This window comes from Taudactylus pleione, unplaced genomic scaffold (assembly GCF_031769625.1).
Source record: "Taudactylus pleione unplaced genomic scaffold, aTauple2 ptg000707l, whole genome shotgun sequence".
In the NCBI taxonomy this organism is placed as follows: Eukaryota; Metazoa; Chordata; class Amphibia; order Anura; family Myobatrachidae; genus Taudactylus; species Taudactylus pleione.
In genome coordinates, this window is record NW_028285109.1 from 13998988 (window position 1) to 14013494 (window position 14507).

At 43.6% G+C, this 14507-nt stretch overlaps 1 protein-coding gene across 5 annotated transcripts in view; it reads right to left on the reverse strand.

Moving 5' to 3' along the window:
- The window catches only part of FMN1 (formin 1), a 294798-nt gene that overhangs the window by 231529 nt on the left and 48762 nt on the right, over window positions 1-14507 (reverse strand). For all 5 annotated transcript variants that reach the window (XM_088456500.1, XM_088456499.1, XM_088456502.1 and 2 more), the window contains exon 2: window positions 3974-5860. In XM_088456500.1, the coding sequence (XP_088312626.1) occupies window positions 3974-5744 (1771 nt within the window). In that variant the 5' untranslated portion in view covers window positions 5745-5860. The remainder of the gene's footprint in view (window positions 1-3973; window positions 5861-14507) is intronic.

A 14507-nucleotide genomic window follows, 5' to 3' on the forward strand; every position in this document is an offset into this window, starting at 1 on the left:
CGTAGGAGAAGGAAAGGGATAGGTATAGACTGACAGTACTTTGAAAAAGCACAGACAGACAGTCAGCACTAGCAAAAGTCACATACAATGCAGAAAGTTAATACTCACTGCAATCAACCTGCCCAGATTCAGTGTCTGGGAGGGCTATAGTGCTGTGTACGCTGTCCACGCAGGGGAGAGGTACACAGGGGGACTGTTCCGCATGCTACCTGAGAGATCTGCGATGCTGCCAGAAGATGGCCGCCGGAGACCTCAGAGAAGGAGTGGCCGCAGGAGGAATGCAGCTCAGCGCCGCCAGACACGAGCGGAAAAGCACGCTGAGCTGAGGAGCCGCTAGACAGGGAAGGCTGCCTCCCATGGCTAGCAATTAACCCCCGGGATGCCGGCTCCTGCTGCCGCACTGTATCCCTGGTGATCTAGTGGACCTGCAGGGTATTCCTCCGGAGAGAGTGGGAGCCAGCCACCACAGCTAGTGCCTCTGGTCTGTCCCCAGAGGAAGAAGGCTGCATGCACAAGCAAACGGTGACCCGCGACTTACCTGTTCCCCGGCAGCAGCCTAAGGATTCCTCCAGAGTCCGGCTAGTACAGACTCTGGGGTCCCACTGCGATCCCCAGATCTGTACTCGCGTTGCAGCCCCGGCGGGTTTTGTAGGAGCGGCAGCTTGGATGTCCAATGGACAGTCCGACGCTGCTGCTCTGAAGAGTAGTAAAAAAGAAATAACATAAATTAAAACACTTAAAATAAAATAAGCTTATGGGCTGCTAAGCAGTCCCCCTGCGCTAAGGGTGACCCTTAAAACTGAGGTGCCTGTGGCTCGTGGGCGGGGTATAGAGGAAGATGGACCCAGTGCATCCTGGGAGGAGCAACAGCATTAACTGAGTGGTGCCCGTGGATCCAAATCCAGCTATACTCCCAAGGTCAACCCTGTGGACCCTGAAGTAGAAAATAGGAATCTAATTTCAAGTCATAACATTGGCCAGATGGACTGCGCAACAAAATAATATGGCTAACTGTTAGTAAATTGTGTATTTGTGTGTATAGAGAAGCAATGACAATATGTAGGGAGGGCTGGTAAATTCCAGTTCCCAGTAATGTACCGGTCAGGGATGATTATCTAAGTTAATGAGCATTTCAGGTATTTGCATAGCCATACATTAACATAGTAAGCCACACCCTTTCCTGTGTGGCAAAATCATTTTCCTTTACAAAATAGCTGGCTCTTTACTGTATAATACAACTGTTCACGCCTACAATGATGGTTGGTTGTAATCCATAACAGATCAAATAGGAAAAAACTCTGATAATAGAATGTTGATCAAGTACTACAAGTTTACACATTTAGAAATTAAAATGCCAAAGTTTTGTTTTGGGTGACACAAATATAACCTCATATTTCATAGTTGCTCCACAAAATGCTCCATTACATTGTTTACAGCTGGCGTAGAGAAACCCTTCTGCATACTTGCAAAATCTGTAGATCAGAGGTCATCAAGAATGACCTTTCTATAGTGCATTCGACCCTACGATAGTGCTTATGCACTGTCTAGTAATCATCCAAATCAATGCACCTCCAAGTATCCTTCCTGTAATGGAAAACCATATCCACTTGCAGAGGAGCTTGTGTTACTACTAAGTGTTATGTTTAAAAGTGCATGTTGCATAATAAATGGTAAAGATAACAATGAATACCAATTTAGAAAACTAGACGACCTGCCATATCTAATGATGGCATCCCTCAGTTTACTGTAGCCCTGATGGAGGGTATCTGGGCATCTGAACCTCCCCATCCCTGGAGGTCATAACACTTTCTGTAATGTAGGGTGCTATGCTCTGGTGATAACAAGACAATAGGTACTAGGAGTGCATTTTGTTTGAAAGAGGGGACTCTTTCAACAGAGAGTACCTCTGAGTTCATTCAAGCCAGAATTTGAGCGATCTGAAATCCATGGGATTATTAATGCTTTTTCAGTATAATGGTTGCTGTTGGAAATTATGAGAGAATAACTTCTCATGTTAAAGATCATTGGCAATAAGGGACTCGCCTCCTCCAAACCATCATAACCCTGATATCCGTAGGTGTTGGGATTGGGGGTTTTACTTATTAGCCCTGACTCCCATCTGCAATGACTAGCTAAGGTAGACTTAAGTGTTCCCACCATTTGAACTCCTGAAATGCAGAGGATGAGTTTGTTCAGTAAGATTAGGTCTAAAATGAGATTCAAAATTAGTATATCCCAATGTTTATTTTGGGTACTCCAGAGAAGTATTTTTTTCACTATGGTTGAATGATCATGAAGGAATATCAGCAGTACAAACATCGCAGCATATTGAAAACTGTCCCCATTTTAGATAATATATCTTACCGAAAAAACCGGATACAGTTTTTAAAAAGTCAAAAGCCCCATATGCATGTTCTTGAACGAGGCAGCTCAGACACTGCAGTGTGTTACAGAGCCAAAAGCTCACAGACGCTGCAGACATTCCTTTTGAGACATAGGCCAGCAAAAGTGAATTCTTACCTGCTGCAATATAACCTACAACACCATCTGACTGCTCATGGGCATTAGCATCTATTGGTCACCATTCACTAATTGGCTTTGAGCGCAAAGTAACATGTTACCCAATGGGCCTAATACAATTCAGTGCGATGTTGAATAGCCGCTGTTCATGTTGGTCGGGAATGGGTTAAGTCAGTCAATGCCAGTTCTTGCGACTTAACCTGGGTGTTAAGGCGTGGTAACCGGCATTCTCTGACAAAAGTGCTGCTCTAAGCTGGCAAATAACTGCGACCCGATACTTTTGTTGGATTTCTCCTCGCATCCTCAGAGGGGTGCAAGAAGAAATCCTTTAGCCGCCCAAACAGTGCGGTGTATTAAATAGCTGCAGGAGCTCCCTCCCACGGCTATTCAACATCGCACGGAACTGAATTCGGCCCATTGTAAGATCTGTGTAAAACATTTACAATTGTGATTTAACAACAAGGAATGTGATTTACGACAAACATTTACAGCACCAAGGGTTTTAGCAATAAAAGGAAAGTATTGTGATATATGAGGTATTTTAGAAATAAACCTGCATTTTACGAGGTCAAAGAGAGAACACTGAAATGATAATGGTACATAATCCAGACAGGTTGTTGCAAGCACTAAAAATTCAATGCAAATAGTTTATATTTCGTGAGTGTTACAGAAACAAAAATCACACCCCCTTTCCAAACACATTGTGAAACAATTTGGTTAGCATTGGTAGTGAATCACACAACTATTTCTACACTGGGGAAGTAGTTATGTGGTCAACAGCGATGCTGTTGACCATATTATTTTGATGGGAGAATGCCGACATGGTCGTAACGTTCTTAAAACATTTTAACCCTTTCACTGAACTTGCACATAAAACACACCATACATTTTTATAATATGAACCTTCCGTCCAGTAAAATAAGCTACATCAGCATTAAATGCATGAATGGAAATACCTACATTAACAAAAAATAAGGACAAGCATGCTACCCTTACTACTGCTGACGTACATTTGTTTAGTCCACAAGTTTATTATTAAAACTTCTTCTGTATTTCTGGAAGCTGTTACCCCTTCTTTTTGGATCCTCTACTAGCCATCTCTTGTTAAATTATATGATCTGGGGTTTACTGGAACACTAGTTATCAGCTATATTCTAAAACACTTCTAACACTGTCACTTTATACTTAAAAAAATTAAATTAAAAACCTGAAAATCAGGCCAAATAGAAAGTAAACTATTCTGTCATATACGAGCCTTAAAACAAGGCAATTGAAGCATGAAGGCAGCATTTTTCCTAGCAAATAAACTGTCAAAATGCTCGTAAAGTATTCTGAATGTTCGTAAACCGTAGAAATATGCACTTTTTTTTAGAGCACCAGCCTACATTAACATAAATGAACTGTGTTGCATAGCTCTAAATGCTGATGTGAATTGTAGAACAGAGCTACAAACCTGGAGGGGGCAGATCTAGCTGCAAGGTGGCAACTCTCCCATTTCCTGAATGCTTTAGCCTGGACTCATCAGCAAGACAGGATTCTGGTCCCAGGCTGCTAAGGCTAGATGCCTTAGGTCTAACTCCCAATGCACAGAATGATGACGACTCTTTGATAAAGTCACGTGGTACTGACCAAAGCCTCTCTCTCCCCCAGGAGCTGGGATCACCCTCAGATAGCTGAGTGTGCAATGGGAGAATCCGGTGATGAAGCTGTGGGCTGGGCAGCGTGGATGAAAGCGGAGAGGAGGCAGGAGACACCTCTGTATTGACATTATTACCCGATGGGAAACGGTGACTGAGCGCACCACGGTCTACAGGAGGGGTTGTTGTATACTTCTCTGCTTTAATGGTGTGGTGAGAGAATACTAGCGAATTTAAGGATTCCTGTGAATTCAACACCCGTTTCATTAGGCTGGGACTCACATGGCCGTGCTTTCCTCTTTGATCCAGCTGTCCCAGCCAATACTCTGTCTCTTCCACACTGTCACTTTTAAGGACCCTAAGAAGGCTTTTGTTGACAAAGCTATGTGATTGTACAGTCTCCTTATCAACCACGGTCTCCGCATTGAGGGGTTTCTCAGCAATCGTGCCCCCTTCCTGGTGTCGCTCAACAGGCTCATGCAGAGTAAGCACATCCACTTTAGAGACAAACTCATTCGGCACAGCAGAGAGGACAGCAGTGACATTTTCACATGTGCCTGTAAGCATATCATCTGGGAAGCTGTATGTTGTCACCACTCTCTGCAGACAGGGACTAAGATCTTGCACTTTAGCTACAACTGTCCTGACATCTCTCTGACTGCAAGCCTGATCACTGCCATCCTGTTCCAGGGAGCGCCTGTTTGATGTACTGCCATTTAGTAGTGCATTGCTATGCTGCTCCTGCATAATCCTGACAACACCCTGCAGGTCTCCCACAGGGCTGGAAATCTGGGGAAGTAAGGAGAAGTCACCAAACACATCATTGTCATATAAAGATTGTGAACTGCCCATTGCCGACTCTGGGCCAAGCAACCCCAAGCTCTCACTGTATTCACCATGGGTGTTTTTTACAGAAAGCCCAGCCGCATAGCTGTCCTTATTCTCCACAGACTGAAGTCTTGGTCGAATCAAGTTATCCACAGAGCCTGCCTGGGAGACCCTTATTGAGGGTGTTTTCTCTCTGCCTTGTGCAATCCCTGCTTCCGGGGCCCCTTTCCATTTAATTTTCTTGTTCACAAAGTCCTCTATGCTCTCTTTCCTTCGGCTGAACCTCCTGCCTTTTTTTCCTTTTGTTGAGGCAACCTTTTTTTCCATTGAGGCTGTTAATGACTCTTGGAAATCAATGGGCCCAGAGGAGTCCTCTAGAAATTGGGATGCTCCGGACAGGTCCTGAAATTTGCCATCCTGATTTCCCATTTTAAATCCTGGGTTCTTGGCTGCCTGGATGAGATCAATCAGCAATTTATCTTTAGCAGCAGTGAGCTTGTACAGCTCTCTGAGCAGGTCCCGTGTCGTGGTTTTCCTTAAGGCCTCTGTAAAGCTTCCATAAGGTGGATCCCTGTGCTGTGCCTGCTCCGTCTCCTCCCTGACTCGAAAACAGTTATCAAAGCATGCTCCGGCTTTGTCTCGTGTTACACAGCATTTGTACGTGAATCCCCTGACATTACCCCGGGGAAGATAGAAACTGACGTAACAGAGCTCCAAAATGGGCTTGTGCAATTGGAGGCTAGAGTTAGTGCTCTCCATTATACGCCTCTAATTATTCCAAGATTTAAATAATGTTGTCAATGTTCTCTGTATTTCATGACACAGCATGTGATAACCAGGCGGAGAATCAGCTGACAGAGCCACAATAACTTGTCCTGTTAGAGCAAGAAAAAAAATATATATCAGATAATCAGCATGTCAGCCACACATACATATATCCAATGAGTCATGTCCATTTGTACAATTAACTATTATCTAACATACAAACACATTAACCAAGGCTAATTAAAAGGTTCATATGGAAATGCAAATTCCACTAGTACCCCTGAAGATACCCTGCAGCATACATAGAAAAAAATGTAATTAACAAAAAAAAAAAAAAACACATTTTGCAAACAATTTAAAAAAAAAAAAAATTTAACAATTTGAATACAGCTTTAAAATGTTATGCATTCACTAAATCCATTCACAATGTGTTATGTGCATTGGTTCTATATACCGAGCAGCTCTGGTCTATATCAGGTGCACACATGTATAGCAATTTTAAGTGCGGCAACCAGAAGGTTGTGTTGCTGCCAAAACATTCAGTTAGAGTTCAAACGTGCTGCAGTGAACATGCCCAATGTACATATACACATACAGTTTATGTAAAACTTTCTACATTAAAGTTCTGCTTTGATTTTTTAATTTAAAATGAAAAAAAAAAAAGTGCAAATGATAAAAGACAACAGTAAATGGCTTTGGCGTCTGATATTTCACACTATACAATACATCTACATAGGATGTTAGTATTTGAAACAAAACAAAAAAAAGAGCATTTCCTAGTGTCGCATAGATAACGGACCACACATCAACAATACATCTTAACTCACCCTTGCAGGCACTGAGCAAATGCGCTATGGGAAATTAAATAAGTGGTCTCATCCTACTGTTTGCCAATAAGTATGATGATTAACAGCAAGGTAGCCGCTGCTACATGAAAAAAAGCTGTCAGCAGACAGAACAGTCCGTCTACACTGGGTGGAGTAACTCTAAGCAACGGGCACATTACAGCTGCCAACTGGCAGCGATTCATACTTAATATGACAGACCGCTGCTGGGCTAGACAGCACAGTAGGGAGAAAGGTTGCATTTATCACATTGGCCTGATGGTCAGCAAAGCAAAGATGAAAAAAAAAGGAAGATGTCGTTTTTTTTTTCTCCCAGGCACAGGGGAAATTAAGCATCAGACAAACATGTACCTTCATCAGTAATTACTTTAATGGCTTCTGTCAAGACTCTGGTGAATGTCTTGCTTTGATTTTATTTTTTATAGACAGGCAGGCAGCCAGCCCACAAAAAGTTAAACAAATTATTCCACTGCTGACCTTTCCTGCCAAGATGCTGGCAGCATACACACAGTGTGATGCAGCAGGATGGGCAAATGATGCTGGGAGACGCTTATGAATGTAGCAGATCTATTCTATGTTATTACACAGTAATTGTGAAAGAGGTCAGTCTATACTGCTATGTCACAGCATTCTGCAAGTTCAGTTTTATCCCAAGTGTGCCTATCAGAAATCCTAAGCAGAGTAAAATGAAAGAAGAAATAATTTGCTAACCCAAAAACATAAACAGACAACATAGGTCAGTCAAACTTTAAAATGACATTCATTGTAGTTATTGGCCCCCTCAGTGGTGGAATGTATTGCTTAGCTGGACACAACATGGTTCTACAGTACATTAAGAGCAGAGGTATTTTATACCTCAACGGCTAAAACAGTTTTCAGATATTTGTAATGTGTTTCCTATGAGAAATATTGGAGTACCACATATGACCTGGTTATTCTGGGCACCGATGTCACAAATTAAGTCACAGGAGACATTTCATCTACCCTTTAGAGAGCTTTTAAATTCAGATTATGTAGATTAAGTAGAGGCTGGCACAGGGGTCAAATGGAAAAAAAAAAAAAATGTATTCCCTTAAAAGGTAGTACTGGATACCATATTTCTCCCCAGCTGCATAAGGCCCACGAGCCCAAATATTTCAGTCCCCGCTATGGTGGATCATTACATTAACATTAAGCCAAGCGTTCTCATTGACTACTATGGCTTCACTTTCCATTGACAGGAATAAGCTATTAAAGAAAAGGATGGAAGACCAGGGAAATGGAAGGAGGGGTGAAAAAATTCAGGCATGGTAATGTGCTTGGCTGGAGTTTGGTATAAAAAGCCTACAGGCTATGTCGCATAGGACTTGTTTATAAGGCCTATTTACAGGCACTGCACAAGCAATGTAATTGGGATGATTTGATGGGTAGCGGTTGTGTATTGTGGCAGGAGACTGATGAGGCATGAGATCAATCTGCTAAATACAGATTTAATGTAGACATGTGGCGATAAAAGATTGAATCTAGTATTCTGAACATAGTACATGTAAGGCTGCATTTTGGTGAGTGTAAGGCTATTATGCTGGCCACACCTATGTATATGACGGCTATAGGCTGCATTTGGTGAGTGTAAGGCTATTATGCTGGCCACACCTATGTATATGACGGCTATATGCTGCATTTTGGTGAGTGTAAGGCTATTATGCTGGCCACACCTATGTATATGACGGCTATAGGCTGCATTTGGTGAGTGTGTGGCTATTATACAATGTCCCTTTTGCCTCGAGGGAAAGTAAAGTATAATTGGCTACTAAACACTGCATCCTTACACAGTCATTGCTCTGTAGTATGGTCAGCAGTCTTTGACCATGTTTTATCACTTTCCTACATAGATAAGTGTCATAAATGTTACAACACACTGTAATTTTGACAAAAATCAGAAACTTTTTTTGTCAACTAGGGTTTGCCAAACAATTTTCTACATTTTAAACTACAATAATTTATATTTTTGACAGATCTAGTAGCAGTGTGGGGGGAGGGGGTTTTAATTGTTTGTGCACGACCTCAATCAGCTGTGCGTTTGGGTGGCGCTGCAGGTATGTGAATTCATACCTCGATCATACGAGATTGCTGAGGACTTCAGAAAGCTTTCACTGTGTATCAGGCTGGAAAAGGATACAAGAAGGTTTCTAAAGAATGCAGCCTTAACTCATCGACTATCAAGCAGATACTGTATAAATGGTGAAAATCAAAACACCATTGTTAATCTCCCCAAGATCAAGACAATAACATTTCCCAGGGTAACGTCAAAAAATCCATGGGTCTCCTTTGTCTTATAGTGAACTCAGGAACACTGAAATTAGCCAGCGCAAACACTCAACATGTGCACATGGGAGGATAGCATTACTGCCTGTTTAAAGTTTGTAAAGACTACCTGGTTCAGCCAGAAAACTACTGGAAGAATATTCTGTGGATGGATTAGGGTAAAATAAAACTTTTTGGCCTAAGGGGGAAATTCAGTTGTGCGCAATGTGCAACCGTGCACATTATTACCACAATGCCCAATTGTGCAGATATCGGCCAGTTACAGTAGTGCCAACATTGCAAAATTTCCCTTGCACTTCTTTTGGGCAGGAGGAAAATTTTGCCATGCTGGGGAATGCAATGTGCCCTTCCATAAAGGGAACCAGACCATGAATTGATGCTTAACAGAAAGTGGGTCTCATGACGATGACCCTACACAGACAGACAACCAAAAAAATAGTCAAAGCATAAAAAAAAAAAAAAAATCCCATTTTGGAATGGCCAAGGCAAAGCCCAGACATTAAATAGAAATGCTGTTCCAGTATTTAAAGTGGTATATGCAGAGTAGCCTATCAATATTACTATGTTAAAAGCAATTCCAATAGAAGGAATGGACCAAAGTTTCCCTAAGCCAATGACCAGGATTGATAACATATTACTATAAATGTTTGTTTGAGTTCACTGTTGCATAAGGCGGTCACACAAATTAGTGAATCCTGGGAGGTTCACATACTTTTTCTGACACAGCAATGCAATGTTGGATCACTTTTATCCGACCTGCTTTCACAGAGTGAAATACTGAAAACATGTCCTGTAGGGGGGTACATTAAGACTGGAGTCGAGAATCACTGACTTGAGCTATGTACAAACTATTCAATCTATCATCCAATATATCGTCCTGACACTGATCAGAAAGATATCGTACACATCGTATAGTGTGTATGCCCAATCTGTCATTCAACGCATCGTCCCATTTGCTGTTCTGCACGTCAGATGGGATGCACTGAACGATGTGGTGCACATTATGTAGTGTGTATGCACAATGACATGAGCACATTATAGATTGGTCCAATCTTGCCAGTGATCTACTCGATGACTGCATAGTGTGTTCAGGAGAAACAATTAACTGGTTACAATCCCCCGACACAATATATTGAGCAGTTGTTTGGAATGTTACATAGTGTGTACGCTCTATACCGCGTGTTCTGGGATTTAGTGAAATTGGGATGACCGTCGCATCGTTTGTTACATTGTAGCCAATAGTGTGTACACTGCTTTAGATGAAGACCTTAATAGACTTAAGGACAATTAAAAAACAGAAACAATTCCCGCAGCACACCAACTGGCCAACAAGAGAGTCAGTAGCTGGAGGGAGTGCTGATCCTTGTAGGGCCTTTGGGGATCCTGAAATGCCTCCAGGCTTAAAAACGCGTTGTTGTTTGACCCGTGCACCACACAGCAACTCAGCACGCCAGCAAGCATACGGGCAGCAGCAACAGACCGCCGGCGCACTTGCACACTGTGCACACTGACATCCATCCCGGCAGACAGGCACTGCAGAGAAGTGGTGACCGGAGGCTGCTTGTGGAGGCGATTGAAGACGCTGCACGAGCGTAACATTACTCTGCCCACGGTAAGGACAGGAGTGCAGGCCGCCGCCCCTGTCTTACATTTACCAGCTTGCAACATCACTCTTTACCATTACCATCTTGCAGTGAGGAAACGTATGATACTCTCATAAGGCAGGCAAGTCCTAATTGAGGGTATACCCACACCCTACACTATCCTGCATGGGACAGAGGGCCTGATTCAGAGCCGGACGCTCTGACAAGAGTGCTCGCTCTGAATCAGGGCCCTCCTAAATAAACTTGGAGCGGCCTCCTGGCCGCTCGCATAGCTGTGGGTGACCACCCACAGCTTATGCGAGCGGCCAAAAAGATGGTCGCGATGGTCAAGACCATCGCGACCATCGGGCTTGCGACGAGACCCTGCGGTAGGGTCTCGCTGCCGCAAGCCCAGGAGTGCTTTTGGCTCTATCAGAGCCAAAAGCACTCCCACTGACATCACTAGTGATGTCAGTGGTGCCGGACCCAGACGGTAGGCGTTCCCATGGGAACGCCTCCGTCTGGGCGCCAACGCCCCCGGCACGCCCACCAAAAGGGACGTGCTGTCACTCACCATCGACAGCACGCCCCCTTTGGTGCGAGACCCATAGCGACGGCTGTCTGTCGCTATGCGGGTCTTGCTCATGCGCACTAGGGCACCATCGACCCGCTCGCGAGCGGGTCTGAATCAGGCCCAGACTCCACAGTGAGACACACCTATTGTATTGCTACTACCATCACAGCCACGGGTTGTCACATAGGTGATAATAGGGAGACGTAGGCACATAGTGCTATACGGAAAGGGACCCCCTATAGGGATCACCTTATGTAACCTGCAACCCACGAATAGGTGCATGCACACCTATATTCAGAGACATTCCCTACTTCATAGGGATCTAATACAGTCTGGCCTTAGGGATACGTAGACACCCATTGGTAGTCTACGGAAAGAGGCACCCTAAAGGAGTTCTCTCACTTACCCATTAGAGCCAGTGCCCATCATGTGCTGCTAGTTTAAACAGTATCTGGACATTTATTTGAATATTGAGTATTCGTTTTCTATTTCCACAGGAGTATTGTGACTCCTTCTACAAACATTCGGTTTCTCCTAATAAACATCTACAGTTTTAACACAAATTTGTTTCGTTACACTTGACCTTTGCACCATTATACATATCTTTTCCATACCTATAGAGACATATAAGGTTAGCGCTGGACACAGCGACCTAATTTATACTAGCTCTCAATTTAGAAAAACATAACTGTATGACCCACAGTGGTGCTATTATGTAGCATAGGACTACCAGAGATGCATTACTGTGGCTGGTGGCTTACTATAAGTTTTCAAATGTATGCATCAGAATATCTGCATTGATATAATCATGTACAGTAGGATGTAAATCTCTTGCTGGCCCATTGTGGCGTGCTGGTTTTTGTCTAGATCAGGGGAATCAAACGTGGGCCATCCAGCTGCAGTGGAACTACAAATCCCAGCATGTCCTGCCACAGTTTTAGCATGCCCTGATAGCAAAACGGTGGCAGTGCATGCTGGGATGTGTAGTTCCACTGCAGCTAGACTTTGGCACAAACTGGTCTAGATTGACCCCTCCCTTGCCTGCACCTGTGATAGCCCAATAATTGATTGAGCAACCACCATGCTATGGGGGAGATTAATTTCAGCATGATGCTAAATAGCCCTCGGAAGGAGATCCGGAAGCTATTCAGTTGAATGCGCTGTTAAGTCAGACTAGAACCATTTTAAGACGGAGAATGCTGGTTACCGCGCCTTAAGCTGGGCATTTAGTTGTAGTAACCGCATTTTCTGACAAAAACGAAGGCCGCAAGGAAAACAGCATTGCGGAAAGCAGTTACAGTAAGTCGGATTTCTACTCGCACCTCAGGAGGGTGCGAGCAGAAATCCTCTAGTCAGATTTAACAGAACGGCAATTGAATAGCTCCAAGAAGTCCTTCCCGGGGCTATTCAGAATCGCGCTGAATTGAATCACCCCCCTGTGTATCACATTTAAAAGGTCAAATTTATGAAGAAATTCTTAAAATTGTAATGGGGTCACATACTTTCTAGCACCACTCTAAAGCTGGGTACAAAATAGACGATATGTCAGGGTTACATATCGTCCACTTCAGCCAGTGTATACCTACTGTGTGCAGCCATGCGTGCTCCCGTGGGTCGTTCCACCGGCCAACATGTATGGCCGACGGAATGTCCCAGATGCCGGCGACGGCATAGTGGATGGAGTCGGTGCCCAACATATCGGATGATCGGTCACCGCATCATGAATTGTGTACTGCCCGCCCGATAGAATGTGTGGTCGGGCGTCACATCGCTGGGTACACACATTGGCAAGTGTTTACCCAGTTTAAGAGTTAACCAAAAAAAAATTAAAAATCATTGACTGGTGAAATTAAATTAAGTTAAAAAAGGCGTAACAACCTTTAACAGCAACTGTATATAAAATTCCTACTTGTATTACCATTTTATGTATTTGCTAAAATATTCTGTAACAAAGTAAAATGCACAGAAAATCACACCATTATGATAATGTGACTACAGCGCAAATTGTTTATTCCTCATATTGCAAATATGATTTTCAGTGTCAGATTATCAACCCAATAATTTAGCAACCTGGTAACCGTGAGGTCTTCCAAGACACATGACTTAAACGTTATGCTCAGGGGTGTATTGAGGGGTATTAGGGCCGCCCCCATGTCATTTATGCTTCCCCGTTCCATGTCACCACTCTTGAGTCTCAAGCTCTGACCTTACTCAGAAAATACTACCTTCCATGCACGCCATCAGGCCTCAGGCTGCGCAAGGCATCCCAGTGGCTAATTTATGCACACCCATGCAACCCGTGCAAACGTAATGGCACGCCTGTGTTCGGCCGTCCACCCCCGTTACCACCCACAAACGGCACTTCCTGTCAATAACTCTGCGATGGGTCTGCGTAGTCACTCCGATCACAGTCCCGATCGCAATAGTTAGTTCGCGCACTGCAATGCATAGGCAAGCGGCATATTGTGTATTAGCAAGTTCGTTCATTGCTGAATCAAGCCGTATGTGTTCAGCACACACAACTTTGTAATAAACAAACTAGACATCGATATGATCAAGTCAATAAAAAAAAAAAAGTGCCATTATTGCAGAGAAAGAATAAAGAAACTGCATAAACAAAAAAGATTTTAACCAGAATTATTGGGTCTGTGGGACTGTAAAGCATTTGGAAAGGCAGGAGTGCAGTAACCAATGTAGAGGATAAACACAAAAGTAATGCTTGTCTATTTACAGGATAAGGATATTGCCACATTAAATACATGGAGGCAGCCAGGCTTGCGAAACAGAATTGTAATTATATGTATCCTTAAGAGATACTTACATAATATCATAGGACTACAAAGATTGGGCACAACAGTAACCTTAGATGTTTTAATGATGTATTTGATGTCAGCTGGCTGTCTGAATTGACAAAGAGGCTATTGTGACAGACCTAAGTTTGATAAAGATGCTACACTGAAACAGACTGCTCAATCTCTCTGCTAACATGGGGAATAAGGGATCCAGTCAGGATGCCGGACGTCAGTATACAGACACCGTAATCCAGACGCCCGCCAGAATGGCGATGCCAGCATCCCAAAGGGATCAAGATACGGACATTGGCATCCCGAAAGTAAGTATGCAGGTTAGCGTTAGGTTTAGGGAAATGCCGGGGTGGGTTAGGCTGCGAGGAGGGGGAGGGGGGTTAGGTTGCAGGGAGGGGGGGTTAGAGTTAGGCACCACAAGTGGGAGTTTAGGTTTAGGGTGCAGGAAGGCAGGGGGTTAGATTTAAGCACCACCAGGGGGAGGGTGTAGGGTTAGGCTACTTACCGGCCCGTCGGGATTTGCATCATCAAAATGCCATTGTCGGTCTTCTGACCTCCTGCATCCCACCCGCCGGTAAATATACAGATTCCGGAAATAAGAAAGGTATTTACTAACGTTCTTGCCTTCCATTTTACTAAGGAACTCA